The sequence below is a fragment of the Tuber melanosporum genome, assembly GCF_000151645.1.
Source record: "Tuber melanosporum whole genome shotgun sequence assembly, scaffold_36, strain Mel28".
Taxonomy (NCBI): Eukaryota; Fungi; Ascomycota; class Pezizomycetes; order Pezizales; family Tuberaceae; genus Tuber; species Tuber melanosporum.
The window spans coordinates 446,631-474,272 of record NW_003299041.1 but is presented as its reverse complement, the minus strand read 5'-3'; the positions used below and the strand labels follow the sequence as shown (position 1 = coordinate 474,272).

Below are 27,642 nucleotides of genomic sequence, written 5' to 3'. Positions count from 1 at the left end.
CGGTGGTCCAGCATCGCGGTTGAACTAGCCGGGCTAGGTACTTGTACTATACACAACAGGGATGGCTTGATATGATATCGCCTGCCTACCATACTCGAGTACAGAATACTTACGATAGTACAATATACAAGAGTGGAGGGGAAATAACACGGTTGACTGCTATGTTTCTATAATGATATATAAACAATGAATGAAGAAAAGAAGGGAGAGAGGGAGGCGAGCCAGGTTGTGCTCGAGTACGGTACCGTACTTGCCGTGTGCAGTCCCACCCCACAACGGAAGACAGCAGCTATCTGACCGCGAAAGGTAAGAGGAGCCAGAATGCTCACAGCGGGTATACTGTGCTAGTACCCCTACAGTATACAGCTTACGAGCAGACAGCTTACGAGCGAGTACTTGTATAATACTCGAGTACAAACAATACTAGTACAATTGAAGTGCGAAGGGAGAGAGAGCCACACTCCAACACTTACCGTACGTGGCCCAACCCAGCTCCCCTCCCTCCCATGCCAGGGGTAAAAAGGAAGGAAAGGAGAAAAAAACCAAAAAAGTCCATGGCAGAGAGAGCGGTGACACTGGGGAGGACGTTCCGAGCCAAGGCAATTAAGTGGTTGTTGCTCGTTAGGGTACGGTACCTTATTTTGTACCACCACAGGCGCGCCAATTCTTTTTTTTTTTTTTTTTTTTTTTTGACAGGGGAAAGAGAGGAAGAAAGGAAGGAAGGAAGAGAGATGGAAGATCCAATGGCGCGCCTGAGCCGGGGTTTCGGAACTCGATTCGAGGATCAATGAGTGCAAGCTGACATGGGCCACTCCTCCGCTCGCTCGTTACCCAGTGAGTTGGTGAAGAGAGTTTCCAACGATTACTCGCGAGGATCGTGTGGGAGAGGAGGAGGGAAGCGGGGCGAGCAAGGGAGGAAAAGGGAAAAAAAAAAAGGAACTTTCCTAGCTCGCTTTTCCCTTGTCTTTGTCTTGTCGATGATATGCAGGAACAAAGTGGTTTCGTGAGGAATTATTGGTTGGGGAGACAGACTGACCCGGGCAGCGGGATATCAGTTGGGCTTGCTGCACTCGGGGAATGAGTTATGGACAGACAGCTGAGCCATAAAATACCATTCCGGTGTCATGCTTCGAGTGAGGGGATGACAGGATTCGTGAGACTGCCGGCACTGCAGTAACAGCGAAAAAAGTCCCCTACATTGGCCCTGGTCAATGCGCGCATTTTCTCCCCCTTCTCTTACTCTTTCTCCTTCCTCTTCTGCTTCTTCCACACCTGTTCATAATTCATTTTCCTTGTCTTGTCGTTCTTGAATCCCGACCCGTCTCCTGAGACGCCGGTGTTTGCGAGTTCTTTGGCGATGCGATGGCGCTATCATACCAAACTACAGTACTCGTACAAGTACTAGCACAGTACTAGTACTGTACCTGTGAAGGGGGGGGGGCAGGATGAGACTGACAACGCGTTGTTACCATTTTTTTGTTCCTTGCGGTGTAGGTGCCCTTTTTTTTTAAATGGTAGTGGTATTAATACCACATGCTCCTTTCCAAAGGGTGCTTGTATCATACAAGTAGGTATTGTTCGAGTACTAATACAGTACAGTGCCGTGCTCGAGTACGCGCCGCCAGAATAGAGCCCAACTCGAGTCGGGCGCTTCGTGCGTTCAGCTGCAGGTACAGGTACAGTACAGTTACTCGTAGACTACTGTACTATACTTGTACAGTACCGGCGGCACTGGATCTTCCTAAGGATGGGTGTGGGGCCCTTATGACATGGAGAAATTGGTAACTGCTTCTCTGGACCCGTGGTTACGGCAGTGCACGGGCACTTGCTCAGGTTCGAGTACCGGTATGATGATGATACTGTACCTTTCTGATTGTCATGAAAGATTCACTCTTCGCTGACTGGGGTCTAAATGCTTGCTGAGCCCACCGTGAACAGACTGACTGATACTTGCTGGGGTGGACGAGGCTTGTCCCGAAACCCAGGCGGCAAAATGTGATGAGAGCCCTTCCTCCCCCCCTTCCTCCCCCTCAATCTAGACGGTTTGTGAGTGAGTGAGGAGGGTGAATGAATGGGTTACTGTCGCACCCGTTCCAGTACTATGATATATCATACATGCATTGCGGGCGATGACAATTGTGGGTGGGTGTAATTGTTACTCGTGCAGGCCTGGGCACATTTTCCCCATGTCTGTCCAACTATGATATACTGCAGGCCCACCTCCCCTGGCAGGGTCAGTGACGGGTGGTTGTGGTTTTCAAACGCCCTTCATCCCCCGCCGGTCTTTCTATTTATCTGCCCCCATCCTCCCACCTCCCTTCCCCCAATTCCCTTTTCACCATTCTACAACTTGCTGCCGAGGCTGTCTGTTCGTCCTTCACCCCTCTTCTGTCCCTTCCTTTTATCACCCAGTCACTCCTTTTTTCTTGCCTTTTGATTTAAATCGACGTGCACACACTTTCTTTAACTTTGATAGCAACCAATCCGGATTACATCCTCGAAGGATCCCCCACCATAAAATAGAATCGGGTAGTGATTTTTTACTTTTATTTTTCTCTCTAGAAAGCGATAGCCTTTGTCAGTATGATCTTTGTACGTTTGTCAAATATTGCCCTTGCGCTGCTTGCGGTATTGCAGCTTAGCTCTGCCCAGCCTCACGGTATGTTGTCGCAAATTCCGGTGTATTGGGTTTAGGCTTGGCCTAATTAATTATCTCTATAGGAGGGCGTCATGGCAGAAGGTTTGCAACTCCTGATGAGGTTGGCACTACCCCTACGACTTCTAGCACAAAGTCCAAGGGAGGGATTGTCTATTCTCCCTACAATGCCGATGGCACCTGCAAGGACGAGGCCACCTTTCTCTCTGATACTGAGAAGCTTCGGGACTTCTCCTACCTCCGTCTCTACGGTATCGACTGCAACCAGGTTCCCAATGGTATCGCTGCGGCAAAGAAGTATGATTTTCAGCTCTTCCTTGGTATCCACAACGTTCCCGATTGCGAAAATGAGATCGGGAAACTTATCACCATGGTTGCAAACAACTGGGCACTTGTTCACACTGTTTCTGTTGGCAATGAAGTTGTCAATTCCGGTCAGATGAGTGCTGAAAGTGTCGTAGCTAAAGTTAAGATCGCCCGTTCTCTTTTGGGAGCCGCTGGGTACACTGGATCGGTTGTTACTGTCGACACTTTCGTTGCCATCATGGCCAATCCTGTTCTCTGCGAAGCTTCTGACTATGTTGCTGCCAACTGCCACCCCTTTTTCGACGGAAAGGTTGACGCTTCCGCCGCTGGTGACTTCTTGAAGACTCAGTCCGAGAATGTTAAGAAAGCCTGTGGTGGAAAGAAGGTCTTGATCACTGGTAAGTTTTGATATAGCCTGTTTACCGGGAGGGATAAATTACTGACAAGCCTTAGAAACCGGCTGGCCTCATGAGGGCAGTCCTAACGGCGCTGCTGTTCCTTCCGTCGACAACCAAGGTGTTGCCCTTTCCTCCATTAAGAACGCCATGGGGCTTGATGTGTGTTACTTCACTGCTTTCGACGATAACTGGAAGACGGATACTCCAGCTACTTTCAATGCCGAGAAGGTTTGTCTCATCCCCTATGCACACAAACGTTTGTGATCCATTTGCTAACCTGACCTCTCTAGCATTGGGGTATCCAAAATCTCGGCTTCTAAGCACTGCGACTAGCTTTCCAATTGTTCGGAATGTAATAGTTTTGTGGCGCGGTGCACATGTGGAATTCCGGGCGTCGGTAACGAGCTCCGGCTCTGATGGCATTTCATCGTTGCTTTTGTAAAAAGGGTTGGATTTTCCTTTTGGCGTCCACGCTATACCAATGTGCGGAGCAAATTAGACTGGCTGTAGATCTGGAGGGATTTTTCATTTTTCAGTTTTCTTGTATATACTTCCACTGTGTGGGTTAGAAGTTGAGAGGTCTCTCGGACCGAACCGAATTTAATTGACTTATCCTGGAGTGTCCCTTTTTTTCTCATCAGGGTGTTGTTATCATGGTCAGGATGGTATTGACGATTTTGATAGATTCCGGATACGAAGGCTGTACGAGTTAGTGCTTAGTGCTTAGTACTAGTAGAGTCTTGGTGTTGGAGGTATGGCGGAACAAAGCCAGCTATCTCCCTGGCTCTTTTCCATGGTTGACTGACCTGCTTCAGGCTACTCTACTGGTGGCGGGATGGCTGAGATATGGGTTGGGGAAAACGTGGTTGTGGGTTGGCATTGGCAAGGTTAGTGAATCATCAGTCTTCCGGATTGGGGATTGCGCGAGTGTTTTTGGTTGAAGGTTGGGGAATGTTTGCTTGGGCGGGCTCGTGGAGGTGTATTTTGACGGTTAGTTTGACCAGAGGGAAGCGATGGATGGGATCCAGGGGGTGAATATGGCGCCGGCTTTATTGGTCTATGTTTGGATAATTGATCGGTGATGATTTCGATGAAATGTCTGGGATCATGAATAATCACTCGGAGGATATTATGATGGTTTGTGGGAGGGTGACGCCTGGAAGAATGCAGGGAAGGAATTCGATAGTTGACCACACACCTCTTCAATGACCACGGGAATCCGGGGAAGGGCATATTACCCACAATATAACACGTGTGGCACACGCCATCTTCTCGGGGAATCCCCCCCCCGGGAATGTGTCCTCCATTCCTCCCTCACCTAGCGAAAAAAATGGGACAAGAGCTTATAATACAATATCATACACCCTCAGCCACCCAACTTTGGCACACTCTTCCCAGCCATCCATCAACCATCTCGATAATCGTGGCCACAGCTTTTTATCTCCTCACAGCAAAGTTACCAACTAACTTAGTCCCGTCATGCTCCCTCACTTCCTCGTCCACCAGCGCTTGCTCTTGTCGAACTTACGCTCCTTCAAACCGCCACAACCCTACCCTGCCTCACGCGGAAGGACGTAACGTAGTCACGATGAGATACCTTCTCTTCCTATCACCAATATTATTATTATTATCACTGCTGTCACAATTCGCATCGCCAACTACATTATCGCAATACACACCCGCCAGCGCGCTCCTATCGGGGGACTCCTCGACACTCTACCTCTTCCTACCATCAGCGCAGACGGCAGAGTTCAGGTTCGTCTCGCTGAACGTGAGCGGCAGGGTATTCGCCAGGAACATGTCCAACGCGTTCACAGAGTTACCGCCACCACCTCCACTGCCGGCAAAGAGTGCGGGATCATCGCTCCAGATCTCCATGACGCCCCTACTCTTCAGTGAGAACGGGACGGACGGTAACGATGTCATGGTGCTGTTGATGGGGTCCTGCGATTCGGAACTGGGGCTGTACGAGTACAACGTTTCGGACCGCGCGAGCGGCTGGCGGAACTGGAATGTGAAGTCTAGCATGGAGGTTGCCCCCAGGGGGAGGAATCACGCTGCCGGGTTTTCCTATGAGGTTTCCGCGACGACGAGCGCGGTTGCTCCGGGACCGACATTCATGAATGGGGGGTCCGCTGCACCGAGCGACGACGGATTGCACGAGTACGAGCGGGGGAACGTCGTCGCCGCAGAGATCCATCGCAAAGCGTATCTCTTTGGCGGAATGTGCCCCGGTGAGACGGGTCCCGTGTACAAGAATTCCATGCTAGAATTCGGGTTCCCCGCCATCCGCGAGTTCTCGTACATCCAGGGGGGGAGGGGCCGGAGAGGGCTTTCGGAATCTGGGCCCGTGGCCGCTTCCACTGATGTCACCCTCGTGGAGCGTGGGAGTGGGAATAATAGTTACGATTGGCCAATCCCTGAATCGGGCCTTTCCTTCGCCATCGTTTCGAAGGGGGATAGCATGACAGCTGTCATGATTGGCGGACACACCGAGAGGGCGTTTGTGGATATGCGGCAGGTGGCTGTATATCTTGTTCCCGAGAGCCGCTGGAGATTTGCCGACGTGAACCTGCCCAGGTCCTTCCCGCCGAAGCTGCCGACCAGCTCGACAAAGGTGGGTAACGTGCCGGAGCCCACTCCCGGAACTACTACGAGGGAGGACTTCTCCGTTATTGTAGAGCGACGGGAGGAAGGGTTTACCAGGCGGATCGACTCCCGCGCGGGGCATACTGCCGTTGCTACCAAGGATGGGAAGCGAGTGATTGTCTATGGAGGATGGGTTGGCGATGTCAACACCCCGGCCGAACCTAGGTTGATTGTGCTGGATATGTCTGGCGAGGTCGGCAGAGGCGGGTGGAAATGGGAGGTCCCGTATATCTTTGGGGGGGAGCTTGGGCCTCCTGGTGACGGTCATCAGGATGGACTAGCTGGACATGCGGCGGTGATGCTCGATGGGGATGTCATGATGATTACCAGTGGGTACAGGATCTCCCCATTCGAAGCTGGGAAAGTGCCGCAGGTCAGTGAGGGTACTTATCTGTTCAACGTCACCTCGAACACCTGGACATCCACATGCAACCCCCCAAGGGCCACAGCCCTACCGGTGGGGGAGAAGCGGGAAAAGGAATGCAAGGACAAAAAAACGGCCACCGTCCTCGGCGCCCTGCTCGGCCTCCTCTCGGCGATCGCAGCAGCAGCGCTATTTTTCTGGTACCGCGGCAGAAACAAGGACCCCGATGAAGAAGACCCCATGAGGAGCAACACCTGGGAAACCGAAGGGAGGCGAACTTTCGGCTTCTACTCGAAAGAGGGCTCGGCCGACCGCATAGGAATAGTCGAGAAGTCACATATGACCCGCACGCTCGGTGTGAACCACCCCTTTAGCCCCCTATCCCGCTCCATAACTCCTCCGGACGACGATATCAGTTCCTCTCAATCCTCCACGTCAATCTCCCCACTGCAGCTACTCCCGCAACCCGGCCGCCAAATGCAGGTCTACCGCGGGGCCTCCGCCGCACCAGCGCGCGTATCCACGATCCTCGAAGGCGACGAGGAGAGCATTCGCAGACACAGCGCCAGTAGCAGCGCCGGGGCGACGGATGGCTCGACGGACCTCGCGGAGATGTACGACCGCTCCCTAGCATTCGCGGAGACGATGGCGCAGCAGGAAACCATCTACGAGCGCACGCGGGAGGGCTCCGGGAGCAGAACGCCGACCTCGGACGGGTGGACCCCGGACGTGTCCGCCTTTCCGGAACCCCCGCCGGAGCCAGCACCGGGCGGCAGACCAAGGCTGGTCGCCGCAACGCTGTCCTCTGAAAGTCTAAACTCCCTCCCGAGAGCCCCGCTGAGGATCTCGTACACTCGCAGTTACCGGCCCAGCCGCGCCCGGACCATCGCCCCATCCGTGCGCGCACCGAAGATGCGCACGCTGATGAAGCCAGCCCGCTTCTTCCCCCCATCGCCGAGACCAACAATCTCCCAGCGGAGCGTCTCCCTAGACGCCCATGCCACCAGATTCCTGGCAACCACCACCACCACCGCGGGTAGCAGCGCCACATCAACCCTCTCCTCAAGCCCATCCACGACACCTTCCAACATCCCCCCGAGCGGCGTGAAACGCTGGCTCAGCGCGACAGCTGTGTGCAACGCCCTGCCGCATATTAAGTCCTCGTCGCCGCTATCATTATTTGGGAGCACCTCGTCCAGGAGTGTTTCCAGTTCTGCCTCCTTGGGTGGTAGTGGTGAGGAGGAGGAGGAGGGAGGAGGGAATGGGTCGGTTTCTGTGCCGATAATGCTGGACCGTGGTTGTGATGAGTGGGATGTTGAAACGGCGATCGGTACTGGTAGGGTCGTGCAGGTTATGTTTACGGCGCCGAAGGGCGCGTTGAGGGTTGTTAATTATGACGAGCCGCTGGGGGGATAGTTTGTCTTTTGCACTCGGGTGGGTGGTTCGGCGACGGGGGAGGGGGGAGGTAATAGGGATTTTATCATTCTTGTAGATATTTTTGGTGGATTGAAGTTTGTGTGTGTGGGGGAAGAGATACTCTCCTTAGCTTGGCGTTTTATCCGGGATTAGTTTGTAACGGAGTCTCCTACTGTACGTAGCATTAGGGCGATAGTCTAATTGAATGAGAATATCATAAAAAACATTTGACGTGTGTTGAAACATACTTCTCGCACTACTGTAGTGTTACTCCTACTACTCGAGTACTGAATTTTCTCCTTACATTAAACCTGATGACGCATCTAGACCTCCTGGACTATTGAAGATATACATACCTCCTTGCCTTTCTCACACACCTCTTTTCTTCTTTGTTATTGTTATTGTTCGTTCAAGCTATTTGTCTTGCTCCAAACAGTAGATAGTCAAGGTCTTCAGTTCTTCCTTTGAAAAACGTTAAGCATTCTAGTTTCTCAAGCAATCAATCACTTCTCGTATCATTGTTCTATCCAACATCCTCGCAACATGATAACTTCATGTAGCGAGTGAGATTTTGTGATACTCTCTAAGAAATTCTCCATGTAGACTGCGAATAACTTTAAACCCCTCACCTCGAGCTGCCGTGGGGGGAATTTGGGGATGTTACTGTACTCGAGTACTGGCTGGTCGTGGCTCCGAGTTTGCTCGTTAGTGGTGAGGAATTATAGGTTTGAATGCTACTACGCTGCTATGCCGAATACCGGTACTGTACCCCGCAACACGCTACCACGCCCTCCGATAAAAAGCCGTGCGAGCGATATAATGCCCGTGATGCTCGGCCAGCGGGACATCCTTACCGTTCCGTTTCAACCGCTCCCCCCAAAATAACTACTATAATATTATAATACTTCCAACACGAGTAACAAATCGATGTCCCCATACTATACTCAAAACTCCCCACACCAACAACCCCGCACCCCGCGCTCCACACCCGTACCTTACATAAACCCACCCACCATCACCCCAGCACGACGGCACAGCACTCCCCACACGAGTGATGCCAAGATCCAATTCCAAAGTAACCCCCACTGCACACGCACGGGAATCCGCGGGGCACGGTGAGGTGTGATGCCGGTATCTCCCCCACTAAATCTTCGTGACACGGCTACGATACGGTATTCAACTCTTGACCCTACCCGTTAGCGATAAGCCGGTGGAGGATCGGCGGGGAAGGGAGTGGCAGCGCTATAATACCCGGTTGGCGATCCATGTACTCGTACTATAGACGAGCACTCTACTAACATCAGTCCATTCAGGGCTGGGTTGGATTGGGATCGGGTTCGCATTCGCCGTTAGTGTCGGGATATCGCCGACACCGGTCGCATTCCCGTCCCCATTTTGTCCCTGAGATGTAGTATTGCCATGCCCGCATCCATTCATACCTCCGATCATACTTCTGATCGAGCTGCGACGAGAAAGAAACTAGAGTACAGTATTGCGAAAGAACCCCCCCCAAACAAACACCCCGGTACAATAGAACTGTAAGCTATGTATGATATGATATGTATGTATTGAGGAACCAGCGATACCCCACCAATCAACCAATCAACCAAACACAAGAAAAAAAATTAAAGGAAGAACACGACAGAACGGTTTAATTGCCTGACCCGAGAACAGAAAAAAGTGGGAAGTGTGAGAAGGAATTAAGGGAAATTAACTAGACACTCTGTCCCTCGCCATTGCCACTTATTTGGATCCCGCCCTTACCAGACGCAACCTGTCCCGCCAGCTTCCCAAGTGCCTTGATCATCGCCTCCTCCGCCGCTTTCATCAACTTACTCCTCTCCTCTTCCCTCGCCTTCTTCCTCGCCTTCTCTTCCTCCTCGAGTACAAGTCTGCGCTTCCTTTTGCCCTCTTCAATCTCCTCCTTGCGCGCCAGGTACGCGAGCGAATGGCCGGGGATCTCTCCCTCAACGGCTGGCTTCTCGGGCGCTAGCGGGGGCACAGTGAACCACAACAATCTCCCCTCGGCGTCGCGAAGGAACTGGTTCGCAGTTTCAGTCGGGATGTTACCTGTTACGCTGTCCGGGAGCGTGAATGTGGTGGGGGGCGCGGGGGGGTTGTACTGCTTTTGCTGCAACTGGTGTTGCTGTTGGAGTTGCTGCTGCTGCTGGTGGTGTTGCTGTTGCTGCTGTTGGAGCAGGAGTTGCTGCTGTTGTTGCTGGGCGAGCATTTGGGCAGACATTTGAGAAGATCCCGGGGATGGGTAGCTGCCCGAGTGACTGCGATGAAGCGTGGTCGGGGTCCCTTGGTGTTGCTGGTGCGAGTAGGAGTATTGTGGGGTCATAGGAGTTCGGGTGGATTGGTGGTGTCCAGAAGGTGTTGGTGAACCTGCAGAATGGGAGTTTCCCTGCGCCGTCGAAGGGGTAATGGATGCGGCGAGATGAGCTTGCTTGTACATCTGTGTCATCGACATGGTCTCTGTGTAATCCGGATTTACCGGAACCCTAGGAGGGGGGGCGACTGGAGTTGGTGTAGGCATGGGCGCTGGCGGAGGTGTTGGCTCTGGGGGCGGTGAGTCCTGAAAGAAAAGAAGGAAAAGGAGGTTGTGTCAGTAAGGTTTGCTTCCAGGGCCACATCTTAAATTACACTAGGCTCCCACAAAAACGCACACCGCAAAACCCAAGGAGCGGCAAACTTACATTGTCTCGTCTTGCCCTCTTGAAGACAGCTCCGATGATAGGCGGCGCATTTTCGACACCCATTTTCGCGTCAGGTAATGGGTCGCCCTCTTCTGCGTTTTCCGGTAATAAATGAAGAATAGGACTTGGTAGCTTCTTCAACACTTGCTGCTTCTCAAACGCGTCGAGCTCGTAGTCCTGCCCCCTAACCTCGTCTGGGATACAGCTCTTCCAGGTTTTAATCTTGTTGAAATGCTTCTCGATCTCGTTGTACCTACTTTCGCAAACATAGATAGGACACTTCTTCTCATCGACACCCTTCGGTCGCCCACGGGAATATCGAGTGAAGAACATGACGAAACATTTGGACAGGACCTCGTCGATATGATGATCTCGGTATTGTCCGGTCTTCACAACTTCATCTGCGTAAAACTTCTTCTCAGCCCAGTGGACGGTTTGTTCCGGGCGATAGTACCAGCAAGCGTTGATCCAGATCTGCCCTTCATGATCTTTCCAGGTACGGAAGATTTGCCCAACGGTTGGTTTGTTCGGATCATTAGGGTTGATAATGTGGATCCAATCGCCTACACAATTAATAGCTAATACGGCTACTTTGGTTACGATTAAGGTACTTACCAACTCGGTACGTTTCACCTCTATGCTCGACCTTCTCCAAGGGCAACCTAGTAGGCTTATTTCCTCGCTCGCCTTCTTCACCGCCGGTGATATCTTCGTCCCTTCTAGCCTTTTCAACCTCAGCAGCCTTGCGCATTTCCTCTTGTAAGATGACAGCATCCCCGTAAACATCACTGTCATCTTCATTAAAGCTCTTTGCGTTCTCAAACATCAGCTCCATGTCAGCGATAAAGTGGTCAAAGGTCTTGTATTCGCGACGTTTGACGTTTTTCTACAATCTTCTGTTAGCGATACGGTCGAACTAGATCCTATAGGCCTGCTCACCCGGATGATATCGAGAGCAATAGGGTCCTTGATTTCCTGAAAATACTCAGGAAACTCCTTCTTCTCCGGCAATTTCTCAAAAGTACTTATTCTCAAGCGGCCATCACTATAAACCTATTAGCACCAACACCCGCCAAATGGATAAGGCAATCATTAACCTTTCATCCTTTAGCTTCCTGAGCGCCTTTAACACATTCTTAACCCTGATCTCCATCGGGGTGTCAACCCTCGGGGGCCTTCCTCTCTTCCTCCTAGGGTCGCTAAGATCCTTCTGTCTAGATCCCTCGCCACCACCTTGCCCCTCATCCGCGCTGCCAGCATCCCGCTTGGAAGCTTTTGTCAGAGTTCTCCTCCGAGTAGATATCCGACGCTTCTTCCCAGTATCCTCCTCTGGCTCATCTTCTTCTTCCTCCTCCTCCTCCTCGTCCTCCTCCTCAGCAGCCGAATCTTCCTCTGGATCAGGAGATCCTTGGGAGCCGCTAGGAGATGGTGGAGGCAATGGACCGAGATCGGGAAGTGTAGCATCGGATTCAGTAATCACTCCAGTCTCCTTGACACGCGTCAAATCGGCACGCAAAGTGGCCTCGAGAGTCTCCGCATCGACGTAGATGACACTGCCGTGGCGGTTGTACAGCTTTGCATTATGGAAGATTTGTGTACAGTCCCTAACGAAAGCTGAGAAGGAGGAGTAAATTTTTCTCTTGACATTGTTCTGTACCGGGTTGAGCGCCTGAGGGTGTTTTATCAACTTGTAGTAGTCGGCATACTGTCGTTTCGGAAGAAGATCGTGGAAAGCGTCGGAGATGTCACGGCCCCTGTTCACATATTGTCGGTAAGTAATGAATTAGAGGTTAGATGCGAAGGAAGAAATGGTAGTGAAGTGCGGAAGATTTTTAACGCATGGAAAGGGGGGGTTCCAACTCGGAGTCTTTCTGGTTAAATAGTGAATCCAGTACAGTCTGCATCGCTCTATAGAGCTCATCGCTCAGCTTCGGCGTCGGATTCCGAATCGTTACCATCGTAGCTAATTGAGTCGATGTTGAGGGTTGCTAGCGGATAGTATTGTGTATGCTACCGGGATGGTCTGGTTAGATTATCGTCTCCCCGGTTGAGGCACCGAAGTGCGGAAAGACGCGCGCGTCCCACGATATGATATTGTAGTTAAGTTAATGGAAGGGATTACCAGTCTATAGGGAGGATACGCGGTTGATCAGGGTTAAAGTCGAATGGCGACGGGATCAGTCGAAGAGGAACCGGGGGTGCTGCTCTTCTATGTATGATACCCGCGCCCACACTCGTAAAGAAAAAAGGATAAACAAAATAAAAAATAAGAAATAAAAATAAGAAATAAAAATAAAAAAAGGATTTTGAGTGTGAGGAGGAGACTTTTGGCGATTGCGATGAGTTTGCCTGTGGAGTAATTGCTTTTTCTCCTCTAACCCTTACCCAATGCCAAGAAAAGAGCTCTTGTGCAGGTGAGACTTCGCTCGGTCCCCAGGTCTAAGTTACGGGTTCTACAAGTAGTGGAAGGTGGTGCCAGTGTGTAGAGGACTCACTGTGAGGACATTAGGGCCTATCAAATTTATAAAGCATCTTTTGCAATCAAGCCAATACCCAGTAATCTCTGTAGATTCCTATATGACTACAGCCATCTAATTAGACCCTCAATTATTTCACACGCCAAAACCACAATCATCAATTCCCAACCATGGTATCATAGAGCTTCTCTCTCTTCGCCTCCAACTCCTCGAGCTCCTTGGCAACTCTCTCAACCTCCAACCTAGCAAGATCCTTCTCCGGAGGCAGTCCCTGAAAGCACTTGGCCTGCGACTCCAAATTGAGCACATGCTCCTTCAACGCCTCCACTGCTTTCTCTTGCCCTGCGACGGCCTCGACAGTCAGGCCGGTTGCCAAACGTGAAGAATTGAACTCGTTCTGGGTTCACACGTACATATCAGCAACTACCCACCAATTTGCGGCAAGAAAACTCACCTGCAGCATCTCAACCCTCTCCTTATAGTCTTCTGCCTTATGCCTCAAATGCCTACCCGTCCTTGTCCACTCTGCAACCTGTCCAGCTAATTCCGGCGGAACCTTGAATTCCTCACTGTGTTCCATACAGTTTAGCTTCTCACGCAGGTGCGCGAGGTCTTTCTGCAGTCGTTTATGCAGGGTTTCAATCCGAATTGATTGATACTTTAGTTCGAATTCTTCTTTTGTCAAGTCGATCAAGTTTTTCGCTAACCTATCCCACTATTAGCTCCCCCTTCCCTCATTCTCCCATTCCCATGCCCGCACGTAGACCAGGAATTCCATACTTTTGAGTATCTGTAGAAGTCGATCCCAACGCAACCGACAATAGAGCAATTGAATTCAACGCTCGAGTCCCCTCAGGCGTCAAGTTCTCCTCCAACGCAATCAGCACAGACTCCTCATTCTCAGAGGCGGCCTTATCCCTAGCCTTCAACTCGGCGAGTGCCTTTTCCTTAACTTTTGTTTCCAAGGCCCGCTCTTCGTTAGCAGCCTCGCTCGCAGAGGCCAGAGTAGTGAGTGCCTTCAGGGTGTCAGGGTTCCGCTCAAACTTCGGTACCGGTTTTGGATGGTAGCGTGCCGCGAGCCATTGATCAACGTACGCCCATTCTTTCGCGAGATGATTCTGGTGCTTCGCTGCCGACGGCGAGAAGACTTTTGCCGGGGACCAGATATCTCGATAATCTGCCATGGTGTGGTTATGCTGGGTTGGGGGTAAATTCGGACCCGCTTAAGCCGGATGTCTTCTTGAGTTTCGCTTGGTGTTGTGAGATGATACTCGAAGCACACAAAGAAAGTATCAAATCTTATCAGATGAGATGAGATGGATGGAATTAATCAAAAGTTTCTATATTTATCAGATCGCGATGATTGGGTGGGTGGCAGAACACAAAGTAATAGTCTAAGTAAAGGCCACCTGGAGCAAACTCGACAATCCCAGCTCCATATAATTTCCTTCTGCACCTCGATTCTCCCTTTTGCATTCTCCCCCTTCCCTTTTTTTCTCTTTTCTACCCCGGATTTCCCCCCTTTCCACGGACCTCACCCCACAGTCATTCCTTGCAACAACTTTCTCAGGCCTTAAAACGCCTCTTTTTCTTTCAAACGAAGCAAATACCAAAGAGAAAATCAGCTAGTCACCAAACAAATTGCACCAAAACCTGGCGGTGCCATGATCGTCCGACTCGGAACCCTCGCTCTTGCAGCAGCTCTATTCTCGGTGCACTTCGTCGCCTGCGACACCTCCTTTAACCAACCCGTTCAGTCGTTAATCGAGAGCGCCAATGCCCTTCTAGCGAAAGGTGACATGCATGGCGCCCTAGATCACTTCGAAGCCGCGATAAAAAAGGACCCAACAAACTACCTTACAATCTTCAAGCGCGGAGCAACATACCTATCCCTCGGGCGTAGTAACCAAGCATCCGCCGATTTCGATGCTGTGCTCAGCTTGAAGCCGGACTTTGAAGCTGCGCTGCTGCAGCGGGCAAAGCTTAAGAGCAGGACGGGGGACTGGAACGCTGCGAGGAGGGATTATAAGAAGGCTGGCGGAGTGACGGGGAAGGAGAGGATTGCGGAGCTGGAGGAGGCGGAGCGGGCTGTTAAGACGGCTATGGAAGCGGAGAAGAAGGGAGATTATGAAGCATGTGTCACGCATGCTGGGACGGCGATCATGGTTGCTAGCGGCCTGCACTCGCTCCGGTCGCTGCGGGCGAGGTGCAGATTGAAGCGGGGGGAGGTGCATGAGGCGGTTGGTGATCTAACGTATGCTCTTCTCGCCCCTTTCCCCCAACCACAACCAATACTAACAACGTCTACAGCCACCTCGTGCAACTACTCCCCGGCAACATAGATCCCCACCTACAAATCGCCAACCTCCTCTACTTCTCTGTGAACGACTACGACCGTGCCGTAGCCCAACTCCGCAAATGTCTACATTCAGATCCAGACTCCAAACCCTGCAGCAAGCGTTTCCGCCGAATAAAGGATCTAGAAAAGTCCGTCGCAAAGGTCCGAACATTAGTCGAGAAGCGCCAATACACCAGCGCAACAAGACTCCTCGTTGGCCACTCCGGCGAAACCGGTCTCATCGACGAAGTCAAAGAGGAAGTGGCAGACATCAGAAAAGCGGGCTACTACACCTCTGCCTGTCCGGAGGACCTATTACTATGGCTTTTGGAAACCACCTGCGAAGTATACACAGAGGTAACCCCCTTTCCCTGTCCCTCGCTTTCCCCACCCAAACTAACCCACTCCCCCAGACTAAAAACAACAAAAAAGCCACTCCCCACTGTGCCGCCGCCCTATCCCTTAATCCCAACTCCCTCCCAGCCCTCCTCTCCAAGGCCACAACTCAACTCGCAGAGGACCTCTTCGAAGAAGCCATCCGCACCCTCGAACACGCCAAGCAAACCCACCCCGACTCCCAACCCCTCCTTCAAAAGCTCCAAGAAGCGCACACCCTCCTCCGCCGCTCCAAGGCGAAAGACTATTACAAGGTCCTCTCCGTCCCACGCGACGCCTCGGACCGCGAGATCAAGCGTGCCTATCGCGCACTCACGAAGAAGTACCACCCGGACAAGTACCGTGGTGAACTCTCCCAGGAGGAGATACTCAAGAATATGGCGGCGATAAATGAGGCTTACGAGGTGCTTTCCAATGAGGAATTGAGGGCTAGGTTCGACGCTGGGGACGACCCGAACGAGCAGGATGGTCCCGGACGGGCCTGGGGACATGGTGGGCAAAATTTTATGTTTAGGGGTGGACCCGGCGGTGGTGGTGGGCAGCAGTTTATGTTCAGGGGCGATGGTGGCCAGGGTGATCCGTTTGGAGGATTCAAATTCCAGTTTTAAGTTAGATGCTTTTTTTTTTTTTTTTTTCCTTTTTCCCTTTCCCGTTGTTTCTCTCCTTTCAACTGGGAATGGATTGTTGATTGGTTGGAAGGGGAGAGGGCAGTCCTATCCCCACCCTCACCTCCCCCCCCACCTGATACACTCCGGGCAGTACGATACATACAATAAACCACCATATCATATCATACAATATCATACAAAGCTCAAGTCAACCCATAAACCCAATCGCTCTATACCTCCCTCTCTTCCCTCGCCGTTGACATCCATCCAGCTTGTACGACTCCAATCCCAAGAACAACAACCCTCCCACCTTCACGGTTCCGGTCACCACACCAGCCAGCCACTCCCATCATCATAGAACACTTTACATAAGGAAGAGGGAAAAAAAAGAAGAAAAAACCGTCAACGAGTGACATATCATGACCATCGGATAAACACACGACTACACAGTACCTATCGTGCCACACATCTTGAATCTTAATCCTAATCCCCTCCCATTACTCCCCCTCCAAGAGCCGAGATTCCCCGGCAGTAAGGAAGGAAAAAGGAAAAATGGAGAAAAAGAGGGGAAAGTAACCCATCCACTGTGAACCTATGACGAATTACGGCAGTTGATTTGAGTTACAGTACGCCCCAAGGCAGCAGCCATCATGTATGGTACTACGATTGATAGCTGGATGGATGGATATGCTGCGCACGGGATATATTAGCCATGCGCATACCCGGTACCTAACCCAATCCAACCTGGGCTACAGTACAGTACAGTACGAGCAATACCCTCTCCGGGGAGGAGGAAGGAAGGAACAGAGCGAGATAAGTATGACACTCTACGCGGGCCTTGAAAAAACTAATAAACAATTTCCGATTGCCAGTTATCGCATTATGCAATGCTTTTCGTACACATGGAAAAGAAGGGGAGAAAACACTCGGGGAATCTGGAAAAAACAACCACCAGTACATACACACAGGTCTTAAGAGTGAAGGGGGGGGGGGGGTGAGGAGGAGAGAGCAACCGCGCGCAAGGGGAAGAAAAAGGGTAAGAATAGAGTTCGATCAACAAGGGGGAGCAACGGTAGAAAAAAAGGGAAACAAAACATTCGAAGGAAAATGCAACTGAAAGGCAGGCGCAACACTGAAATCAAATGAGAACAGAACAAAAAAACACAAAAAACACCCTCCACCCGTGTGCTCATATCCAGGCCACATCGTAGCATAGTACACGAGACTTTGCCAGACCAGACCAGACCGAGCTATTTACCACGCTGCAAATAGAATCCCTACTGTACTTCCCCACATCGACACAAGCCAGCCCACCCAGCAGCCTCCGAGACCCTCATCCGCCCATCCATCTGTTCCCCGTGCAAGCATGACCGTACAAGTACTCACCCACCCCATTCAATAAACCCCAACCCAAAAAGAAAGGTGTAAGGATAAACGAAAATAAAATCAAAACTCCATTACTGACAATGTATCTTCGTTTAAAAGGAAACCACATCCAAGATCCTATCTTGTTGTGAGTGCGCAAAACCCGGAAGATCCAGGTATTGAAAACACAAAAACAAAAACAAAAAGAGAAGTGCAGAAAAGTGTCAAAATGGGAAGGAAAAAGAAAGGTCTCGCGCAAAACGCCCCTATCCCGGAAAGTAGTAGTAGTTGTACGTATAGTAGTAGTCGTAGTAGTAGCAGAAGTAATCGCCGAACCGTCCCTTTTGACCAATACTTGTCATGCCAAAAACGATGATGGATGGATGATGGATGATGATGACAAAAACGCCCGCACCATGCAACGCTAATCGCAATTAGGACGGAAGGAAGCTCTCATCCTCCGAGAGGATAATCTCATGAACTGTCTCGGGCTTTTGAATTCCATTATGGATTGTGATTTCCGACGACGAGGGTAGAAAGATGTCTATTTATCCCACATCATACGACCCGCAGTTAGCCAGTCTGCCCTGTTGCGCGGCTGACACGACAAGGAAAACAAGAATGCGGAGCCTAGTCTACGAACCTTGATTCCAGTCGAAGCCCTGGGAAGCTTTAACGCAGGTTATCTGAAGATAGCCCCACCGTTAGCCTGCCAACACACACACACCACACACACACACATACACACAGAACAAACGCCGGGGAGACATTGGACAAAGTGCGGGAGGAAGGCAAGTGCTTACCAGTCTTGGTGAACCATCCCGGATTCCCAGATCAAAAACCGAATGCTCGACCCGGCTAACCGAGGAGCCTGTTGAGCTTCAAGTCAGTAAAGAGAGTAGCTAGGAGAAATTTCATCACGAGATAGAAAGTGAAACTGACTTAGCAGTGATGGTCGTCGTCTATGATATATGGAGGAAGAGGAAGGAAGTCTCGATGGGGGCGGAGATCCAGACGCTCCAGCCGGAGGTGAAGCAGGAGAAGCAGATGGCGACGGAGCCTCAGACGAAGTAGAGGAGGATGGTGAGGAGTCGCCAGGCCTGTTAGGGATGAAGATGGCTGCGGAAGACATGATGAAAAGGTTGAAAAGAGTGGATTAATTAAGGAAAGTCCAACGGTAATGAATAGCCTTGAAGCCCTTCCGCCCTTTGCGGTGTGAAGTCTAGCGAGAAAGATCCGAGAGTTGTGCAGCAGCGAGAGAGAGAGGGTGGGGGGGGGGGAAGCGGGTTGAACCAAAAGTGAGAGGAAGTAAAGGAGAGAAAGAAGCTGTTACCAGAAAGGGGTGGTGGGGAGTACCGTACTGTACTTGTATGCAGAGGAAGGGAGGAGGGGGGAGGATATTTAAAAATGAAGCTTCAGCGTGAGTGGGGAGGGCTGGTTAGGGAGAGGGAGAAGGAGAGAGGGAGAGAGGGAGAAAGGAAAAAGTGAAGGGGTGTCCGTTTGGTGGACTAAAGTAACGTTTTGTCCTGAGTCCGTCAAGTGAAATCTGGCTGGGTCAGAGTTTCTTCTGCCCTCTGATGGATGAGAGAGGGCTATACAGTAAGTTACAATGAGCTATAGTATAACCTGGCAGTTCTAGTTACAGTCAGCTGTGAGCCACTCGCCTTTAAGGCCGGATCAGCAAACGATCCGCCACTCACGTCGGCCCTTCCCCACGAGCCAGCCAGCCCGCGCTTGACTCAACAACGGGAAAGGACTGGACATGATGACTCTTCTTTTTCCTTTCCCTTTCTCAACCAAGGCTCGTGTGAATAAGTTAACTTGATTTATAAATTAGTATTGTAGTCTATATAACATAACATACCATCAAGAGACTGCCAGCATAAATAGTACCGCACCATATCCTGCTGGTAGTCTTCTGAAATCCCGGGGTGAAATCTGTCGATAAAAACAAGCTCCGCCACCCCAGCCCATCCCAACCTACCTTTCCCAGCCCATACTCCTCGCCAAGCACTCGTGCTACTACTACTCAAAAAGCACAAGCACAAGCAAGCAAGCACCACAAATCACTTACCGTACCTTATCCATCCTGACAACACAACACAACAATACCGTAACATACAATAACAGTGCCCCGCGCTTCGCCCGCCCGTTCCCCACCCGCAGTGGGACTAAACTTAACGAAATTTTTTCACTCATTCACTTCACAGCCTTATGCGGGGTTTTTTCCCTCTTTTTCTTTATCTAACAGTGGTTGAGGTGGAGGTGGTGAGGCATAAATGCGACCAGAGGGATTGGAACGACAATATATATATATATACATGTATCGCGAACAGTGACATTCTGCCCGTCCGGTTGATGAAGGGAGGAGTGCACGGCAGAGAACAGCGCATCGATTGTGGACTGCGGTGAGAGTACACTACGAGTACAATACAAGGCTGTATTTCGCGGGCATGATACTCGTACGTACGGGCACAGCAACATTCTGCTTGCTTGCTGGTTCGTTCGTTCGCAACGGATAGGCTAAGCCTTATTTTGTCGCATCACGTCATGTCACGTTTTCCGCGGGGGGTTTTGCATTTATGGTTTGGTTGGGGGCGATTGGAAGGTACTGTACCGGCATGATACAAGTGCCTTTGATCGCGAGCGAGTGATAAGAGATAGCAGTTCCCGAGTGATCTTATGTGATGAGGCGTCGGGCGCTGGCTTACTGGTGTTTGCGTGCGGTGCGGACTCCAGTTTCACAGGTAGGTGCTCGAATACAGCAGCCTGACCAGTATCATAGATGAGGTGCCCGGTCCGAGGGATATAATCTCTAGCTATATGAATCCTCCACAGGTTCTCCTGATTCGCCCATCCATCCTCCCCATCCCTCGCCAGTTCTCATTCCATCACCCACAAACACCATACCCTACCATACCCTACCATGCCCAACCCACCCAACGTACAACCAAAAGCGCACCAACAACACAAAAACAAAACACACAAACTAGCTTAAAAGGCTAAATATTGAGACTGCGATGTCGGTATCGAACACAGACACAAGCATGGGAATGAAATAGAGAAAATACTACCCTGGAGCGGTAACCTGAAACAGGAAAAGAAGGAAAGTACACAGCTATATCACTCTTGCATTGTGTCTGAGAAACCTCTTTACGCCGATGAGATTGAGAAAATCAGAGGAAAACAGAAAAGGAGAATATCCCAACCCCAGTAATGAGACAAGTGGAAACGCGAAAACTATCGTGGATGAGTGGATGAGTGAGAGGGGGCAGTTGAGAGGGGTAGAGAGAATGGGGGAGGAAGAAAAGACAAGCTCCCCAAGATGGAAAAGTTCGAGATTAAAAGGAAGAACAAATGGAAAGAAAAGGAATAGAAAAAACCCCAACTTAAAGCCTCCAATTCCGGCTCTGCCATCGTTGGATAAAGTGAGCACAGAGAACCAATGCCGTACGTGAGCGTTTTAAGGACGCGGATTAGTGCAAAGAATTCTTGTAATAGAAGGGTATAGAATGAGGGGAAGCAAAATAAAATAAAAAATACAGTTAGAACAATGAGATGATAGGATAGAAATCAAAAAATACAGCAAAGAAAAGCGATTTCCAAAACCCCATCCGCCCCATTAATCGGCGGCTTTTCCATATACCGCACCCCGCAAATCCATTAGTGAATCCCTAACCGCCCCCAACCGACGTACTCCCCAGGCAACTAGGACGAAAAGACAAGGGAAAAAGAGAAAAAAAGTGGGACAAGGAAATCATGCCATCTCTGCACATAATATCGTACCAATCCTACATGGCCATCCGCCGCGAGACATTCATTACCACTTCTTCCTAGCAAATCGTTTGTTAAGTAAGGCCAACACCTTTGGGACATTAAACTGTACGTATTCCAGATCCAATTCGTCGTGATTGTTTTGTTGCATTTCGAGTAGATCATCCAATTTGAGGTCGAGTTCCAGGAGCCCTCGATTTCGCCCTAATAGAAAGTGCATGGTAAGCTCATATGCTTTCCAAAGCGGACCGATGTCAGCGATGAGAATCGGGATGCAAACCTTTGTAATGTAATGAGATAACAAAAGTTCCTGGTGTAGGAGAAGTGATGGTGAAGAAGATATTTGCACGTCTATGGGAAGTGCATGAACTTAGTCAATTGTTCCACTCTAAGGGAGGTTTCTAGGGCTCACCTATTATCCGGAACATTGCTCTTCTGAATAACACCCTCCTTCTCAAGTTGTTGATGCGTGAACTTATACGGGCCAAGAACATGCTGCTTCTGCTGCTTGCCACGTTGTTTCCCTTCGGACTGGCTACGGACGTTATGCAGATACGACTTGTAGGTTTCCAGTTGAGAGACCAAGTACGCGTTGTGATCGCGGATGGTTTTGTAGACCTCATCGAGCTTCAACGATTCCTCGGTAACCTTCTCCTTAAGGGACCCGAGATGGACCAACTCCTGCTCCACTTCCTCCCGAAGAATCTGGTACTCATCCACCTCACTAATAACACCCAAGTCCTTCAATTGGTTTAGCAGTTCCAAGCCCCTTATCCCTTTACGGAATGTTCCAATATCCTTAGTTGTAGCCGCAACATCCGCTATCTTCTTAAGATTGAGGGGCCTGCGGACAGCCGCAGATATTGGAGGAAGCGTTCGCAGCAATTGAACGAAGATTGACTTGGCTTCCATGAAATAGACATCTTCTTGAGTGATATCTAAAGCCGCTGATAGATCTGAAAGAAAAAGAACGGAGTCAACATAACCTTCGATAGAAATTCTGAGACCATCAAAACATACCGTCAAGAGCACTCTCCCAACGACTGAACAAGGGCAGGATAATAGCCCTATTCTCCTTTCTGGGGACCTGCGGAGGCGCAGGTCCCAGCTCTTGAAGGAGAATTGTAAGATGTTCCGTATCCCTCCCCTGGAGCTGAGGGAATTAGCTCTTATTATATATTCTATCAAGCCCCTGTGAAATTCATGCTTACCAGCTCTTTCGCATGCTTTTCCAACAAATTGTGGGTAGCATAGACCTCATTCAGCGTGATGTTGAGCTCCAGATCCTTCTTCGACAAAGCAACATAATTGTCCATCTCCAAGGACTCATAAAAATCACCAACTTCGCATAAGTCATTCAAAAATTTGCTAATTCTGTTCTTATTGGCCGTCACGAAGGGCGATAGCTTAGCCATATATGGCTCCTTGGAGTAAGATGGCTTATTGGCCAAGTTCTGCAACATCTTGGCAATGAGGGTGAGAGTACGCCTCGGGTGCTCGGACGGAATATTGTCGATAAGCATATATGAACGAGGGGTAACGATTGCTGGGTTGAGGAATCGTAGAAAGAAGAAACCGCCGATGAGTGTGCAAATAATATTATCCTTCGCGTCAGGATATTTCCTCCTAGTCAAACTTCGGATCTGCTTGCAAATCCACCGAATCCCATATGGCGTCTCATTGATGTTGTCAATAATGGTTGACAAAAAGGTATTTGCAAGCTCCATCAACATTGTCAAGCGAGGCTCGATAATTGCCTGGACCTGAGGATTCTCGGCAGCTTCCTCTGCGGAAACACTTCTCGGCATGTTGGCCGGGAGAGTGCCGGTATCCTCCTCCACATTCTTAACCATCCGTTCATAAACCTTTAAGGGGTTGATTTCGAGATTGAGGTCCTTCAATTCGATTAGATTATTAATCTGTTTTGCTAGTACCACCTTTAAATAGCTCTGTCCAGGTCCACGGCGAGTGTAGGTTGTCATCATTCGAGAGACAGGTGTGTTCGCACGAAGGAGGGATGAATATTCTGGTGTGGTGTCGAATTGGGCTGACAATACAGACTGCAAACCAAATATTAGAATAATTCTACCTGGATGATTCCTCGCAAGAGTCTAAAATAAACTAACCTGGAACATGGTGAGCAGCAAATGTTCTTCTCTGCTTTCGTACTGATTTCCATAAATCGTAAACATAACGGTCTGAAGAAGGGAGTCGATCTCAGCCATGTTAACAAGGCGGCAAAGAGCCGCAATATGGCGAGGCTCGGATTGAAGGAGGAAGAACAAGTTTCCATATTGCTGAGTTTTCCGATCATCAGGGAAAGTGCCCTCCTGCAACTCAGACGACTCATCGAAATGGCTTGCAACCTCATTTTGCTGCATTCGCACGGTCAATATATTTCACCGTGAAGACACAGGGATAGCAACTAAACGAACCTCCTCCAAAGCCATCCTATTCTGAATTAACAAAGCTATCCGTGAATCCAAATACCGAACATCCTTCTCTAGGACGAAATTCTTTTTTGATTGCGAAGAAATCCTTGACTTCAAGTCGCGAAGTGTTTTTTGTACTGAAGGCGGAAGGGTTCAGGGGAGTTAGTTCAAGTTGCTTCCCTAAGCCCAAGGGAGACGACAGAATAGGGCAAAGGAAAGACCAACCTCTCGCAAGCTCATCCTCAATTTCCATATCCTTATCCTGCGCCGACATCGAGAGGTACAACGCCGTGACGGAGTACCTCTTCGAGGCTCTTACCGACCTAGGCGCGCCATCTGATCCAATAGTATTCTGTCGAGTGACAGGTACGAAACTAGACGATGTCGACGATGTCGAGTTTCTCGCCGAAGGGGCGAGCATTGTTGTGACGGACATGTGGAAAAGAGCCTGCGCTGCAGCTTAACGAACCAGATGGGACAAAGACGATCTTGTTGTTTTTCCCTAACTATTGTCGAAAGAAAGTTGGTTGTCGTGAAAAAAGGTCGGGGGAGAAAAAGAAGGAATGCGACCTGAAAAGATAACAATGGGACCCTGATTCACCAATCACACCGGCAGCGAACGGGCGCTGGCAGAGGAGAAATTAAAAACGCGAGCGCGCGAGGTTATTCTGTTTCTGCTGGATGAAACAGAAAATAAAATAAATAATCAATGGAAAGGGAGAGGGAATAAAAATTTATCAACCACAAATTAGCTGATGATGCTGTTCCTGCTGGTGATTGCTGCTGAACGAGTGGACGAAATTGGCGGAGATGGGGCCAGATGGGTCGCCCAGTGGGGGTTCCGAGTGGTACCTGTTCCTATCAGTCTCGGCTATTGGAGAGGGGTGTGAGCAGGGCGATGCTAAAACCCCCGTCAAGATTCGTTCAATGTACCTGCTAGACAAGACCGATTTCTAGCAAACAAAGAAAGGCACGAAACAACGGCTCGGTCTTTGGCTTCTACTAACGAATTATCTTTTTTCTCACAGAATGTACAGGGTGAACGGTGGCGGTCGATTGCTTGCTGTTGGATAATCCAGGAGGAAAGCTGGGGCAGAGTGAAGTAAGGTAAGGTAGGGTGGGGAGAGGAGAAAGGGATAGGCAGGAAAAGGGAAGCTAGTGTAGGCCACACAAAATGTGGGAGGGGGGGAGGGGCGAGAGAAGAGAAACAGGGGAGAGATAAAATGGAAAGAGAGAGATGAACACTTCTCCTTCTGTTGTTGGATGGATTGATAGTAGAATGGGGGGAAGGGGGGATTGGTTGAAGAGGAATCAGCAGTCAAGTAAGAAAGAAGGGAGAAAGAAAGAGACAGGCGGACAGAGAGGGAAATGGGGAATGATTCGATCCGAGCGGGACAGACGAACTAACAATCGAGCGAACGCCTCACAAGAAGGAAAAGGACTAACGACACGATCGAACTGGGCCAAAAACGAAGCAGTGAGCACAAGAGGCTCTAACAGGGGAAGGGAACCCTTTTTTGGTGAACAAGAGAAGCTTACTACCGTACCGGCATTGCGGCTATGATACATCAGCAATGAGGAAAGAAAATACGGATCCGATGATACCTTACAATTGCTGTTACAACAAGAGAAGGGAGTAAGAAAAAAAAAGGAAGCTTCACCTTTCTTCCTTCCTTCCTTCCTTCCTTCCTTCCTGCTGCTTCTGCGCTTCCACTCTCACTTCTTCTGCCTACTCGTACTGTCTCTTCCCTGGCATTTTAGGCGGCGCCCTTTTTTCTTGCTTTTTTTTTTCCCTCACATTCCCTCTCAACTTCTTTTCTCCCTCCTCCCTCCTCCACCTCCTCCTCCTTCCTTCTACGAGTATTCTTCCCCAGATAAGGCCAGGGCCCAGCCCAGTTCACCCGGCTTGACTCAACTCACTGGCCCAGTAATTATGGTATAATATCATACCCGCTTAACTTGCCTGACTGTACTCGTACTGTACCAAACGGAATGTGCGACGAGTACGGTAACTTGTCATAACCCAGCAAACAGCCAGTACGCAACCCCATTCCTGCTACCGTAGCATAGTCCTTGAGGCACTAGAACTAGCAATCGTGGATTGTAGGATTGTAAATAAATAACCCGAACATACGAGTACGAAGTACATCAAGCTCAATCTAACCTCCCCACAATCGCCACTCGTGCCTGTACGAGTACTATTATATCATAGAGGGGAAAAAGCAATTTACCCCCCCCCCCGGTCCCCCACAACCCCCAACAAGCGCTAAAGCGGCAGAAACCCGACCCATCGACCATAGTACCCGAGTACAGTACGGACTCAGGTACCAAACCGGTGCTCAAGTACCAGTACGAGTCGCGATTGTGTGGACAAATAAGTCGCCCACTCAATTCAGTTCGGAGGGCGAAACGTTTTATACTCGTATAATATGTCAATCCAAGTTTATTTGCAGGGGGGGGGGCAGCACCGCATGGATGGAGGCATGATGTGATAAGATGCCCTACTTTGCTCCTTCCTCCCTTAAAAAAAAAAGAAAAGAAAAGAGGGAAAAGAAAAGAGGGGAATAAAACTTGGGTTGAGCAGACGCATTTTGTCCTTCCTCTTCCAAAACTGGTAGAACGAATACCGGTACCCCAATGGAGCAAAGTTAACTTAACCCTATCATTACTACCTCCTCCGTTCCATTTCTATCGTATCATACCCCACAACACAAGTACTGGTTTCTGTACCGGTACTGTACAGTACTCGTACAGCACAGGTACCAATGCTTACGCGACCCTCGCTAACGTGCGCAAACTGACATTCCGCATATTGGTATTATGATCCCAACCTCGATCCCGTCGCTCGTACATTACTCGAGTAGCAGGCAAGAAGCACCCGAAACTGGGGTTGGCGAAATATATGACAATAAATCCGTGCGTATCTGAGACCCGATAGTCGACTCGAGTACTGTACTCGAGTATGGTGGGGGACTCGTTAAACCGAACCAAGTTTGCTGCAAAAAATCGGTAAATTTTATTAGCCGAAGGCTGGTTCACCACACCAGATATCAATAAAATAATTCTATTAGTAGAAAGATTAGCTTAATAGGGAGGTTCCGCTATTTTTCTTAATTACGACACTTTTACTATCTCCACTGCAACGGCAGGAATTATGACCACACTAATAAGAGGATGTAGCGTAGTGTGGCAAGTAGTAAAAGTAGAGTTAAGAAATGTTCTTAATTAAGAAAATTTCTTAAAGTGGTTTGTTTACATCAGACTATCGCTGGTTGATACCATCTCATCATCCCACAATGTCACAGAATACAGGCCAGAACGCGGGAAGTATCTTTGTACTACCCAACACTTCCAATCTTTCTGGGGCTTAGCCAACTGGAGCTTGAGGTCAGGACAAGCAGGTTTGTCAAACGAAAGATGAAAAGCTTGCAGTTATTCGTCTTTGTCTACTGTACTGTTAGGAATACCGGGATCTGATACCTAGGAGTCACCCTAAGTAGGGTAACCTCACCCGGAATCAGAATCCCTGGTTTCCAACACTCCTCTCTGGCCTCCTTATAGGGCCTGCCTGTCAACATACATATCAATCTCAGTTGTGTCCTGTGACTATAATACCACAGAATTGAAGGTGTCAGAATAACACTGTATATGTTGCTGCTGTCTGTCCCCCTGAGTCCTGTTCACAGGATATATGAGAGGGGATATTCGGCTAGGTCTAAGAAGTGGAACAGAGTAAGTCCGTCAACTACTCAAAAGGTTACTAG

At 49.8% G+C, this 27,642-nt stretch overlaps 7 protein-coding genes; 2 read left to right on the top strand and 5 right to left on the bottom strand.

Moving 5' to 3' along the window:
- Positions 1-2,336: 2,336 nt before the first annotated feature.
- Positions 2,337-3,680, top strand: GSTUM_00007484001 (uncharacterized protein; the record flags this gene model as incomplete). XM_002839451.2 has 4 exons in its annotated part: positions 2,337-2,659; positions 2,722-3,360; positions 3,416-3,588; positions 3,651-3,680. Exons 1-4 carry the CDS (start codon positions 2,584-2,586, stop codon positions 3,678-3,680), a joined length of 918 nt encoding a protein of 305 aa, XP_002839497.1. The 5' UTR covers positions 2,337-2,583.
- Positions 3,681-4,920: 1,240 nt separating this feature from the next.
- Positions 4,921-6,091, bottom strand: GSTUM_00007483001 (uncharacterized protein; the record flags this gene model as incomplete). XM_002839450.2 has 1 exon in its annotated part: positions 4,921-6,091. The coding sequence occupies one exon, from the start codon at positions 6,089-6,091 to the stop codon at positions 5,627-5,629; it is 465 nt and encodes a 154-aa protein (XP_002839496.1). The 3' UTR covers positions 4,921-5,626.
- A 4,340-nt stretch (positions 6,092-10,431) lies between these two features.
- On the bottom strand, positions 10,432-11,952 carry GSTUM_00007482001 (uncharacterized protein; the record flags this gene model as incomplete). The annotated part of the gene is made up of 5 exons (XM_002839449.1): positions 10,432-11,051; positions 11,104-11,374; positions 11,428-11,533; positions 11,586-11,800; positions 11,932-11,952. 5 exons carry the CDS (start codon positions 11,950-11,952, stop codon positions 10,432-10,434), a joined length of 1,233 nt encoding a protein of 410 aa, XP_002839495.1.
- A 1,123-nt stretch (positions 11,953-13,075) lies between these two features.
- Positions 13,076-14,198, bottom strand: GSTUM_00007481001 (uncharacterized protein). XM_002839448.2 has 3 exons: positions 13,746-14,198; positions 13,420-13,672; positions 13,076-13,362 (listed from the first exon to the last, which is right to left on the bottom strand). The coding sequence occupies exons 1-3, from the start codon at positions 14,147-14,149 to the stop codon at positions 13,123-13,125; spliced, it is 897 nt and encodes a 298-aa protein (XP_002839494.1). The 5' UTR covers positions 14,150-14,198; the 3' UTR covers positions 13,076-13,122.
- A 431-nt stretch (positions 14,199-14,629) lies between these two features.
- On the top strand, positions 14,630-16,494 carry GSTUM_00007480001 (uncharacterized protein; the record flags this gene model as incomplete). XM_002839447.2 has 3 exons in its annotated part: positions 14,630-15,219; positions 15,276-15,660; positions 15,717-16,494. 3 exons carry the CDS (start codon positions 14,630-14,632, stop codon positions 16,305-16,307), a joined length of 1,566 nt encoding a protein of 521 aa, XP_002839493.1. The 3' UTR covers positions 16,308-16,494.
- A 654-nt stretch (positions 16,495-17,148) lies between these two features.
- Positions 17,149-19,237, bottom strand: GSTUM_00007479001 (uncharacterized protein). XM_002839446.2 has 4 exons: positions 18,615-19,237; positions 18,476-18,543; positions 18,316-18,358; positions 17,149-18,216 (listed from the first exon to the last, which is right to left on the bottom strand). The coding sequence occupies exons 1-4, from the start codon at positions 18,802-18,804 to the stop codon at positions 18,107-18,109; spliced, it is 411 nt and encodes a 136-aa protein (XP_002839492.1). The 5' UTR covers positions 18,805-19,237; the 3' UTR covers positions 17,149-18,106.
- Positions 19,238-21,492: 2,255 nt separating this feature from the next.
- On the bottom strand, positions 21,493-24,541 carry GSTUM_00007478001 (uncharacterized protein; the record flags this gene model as incomplete). XM_002839445.2 has 8 exons in its annotated part: positions 24,104-24,541; positions 23,882-24,015; positions 23,573-23,821; positions 22,658-23,506; positions 22,467-22,599; positions 21,859-22,402; positions 21,727-21,797; positions 21,493-21,650 (listed from the first exon to the last, which is right to left on the bottom strand). The coding sequence occupies exons 1-8, from the start codon at positions 24,312-24,314 to the stop codon at positions 21,493-21,495; spliced, it is 2,349 nt and encodes a 782-aa protein (XP_002839491.1). The 5' UTR covers positions 24,315-24,541.
- Between the last annotated feature and the right edge of the window lie 3,101 nt (positions 24,542-27,642).

Coding starts and splice junctions, on each gene's coding strand:
- GSTUM_00007481001 (XM_002839448.2), bottom strand. CDS start 14,149: ATGGCAGATTATCGAGATATCTGGTCCCCGGCAAAAGTCTTCTCGCCG. Junction 13,673..13,745: donor ACTTCTACAGATACTCAAAA/GTATGGAATTCC, acceptor ATAGTGGGATAG/GTTAGCGAAAAACTTGATCG. Junction 13,363..13,419: donor AGAGGGTTGAGATGCTGCAG/GTGAGTTTTCTT, acceptor GTGTGAACCCAG/AACGAGTTCAATTCTTCACG.
- GSTUM_00007479001 (XM_002839446.2), bottom strand. CDS start 18,804: ATGTCTTCCGCAGCCATCTTCATCCCTAACAGGCCTGGCGACTCCTCA. Junction 18,544..18,614: donor ACGACGACCATCACTGCTAA/GTCAGTTTCACT, acceptor GAAGCTCAACAG/GCTCCTCGGTTAGCCGGGTC. Junction 18,359..18,475: donor GGGATGGTTCACCAAGACTG/GTAAGCACTTGC, acceptor GGCTATCTTCAG/ATAACCTGCGTTAAAGCTTC.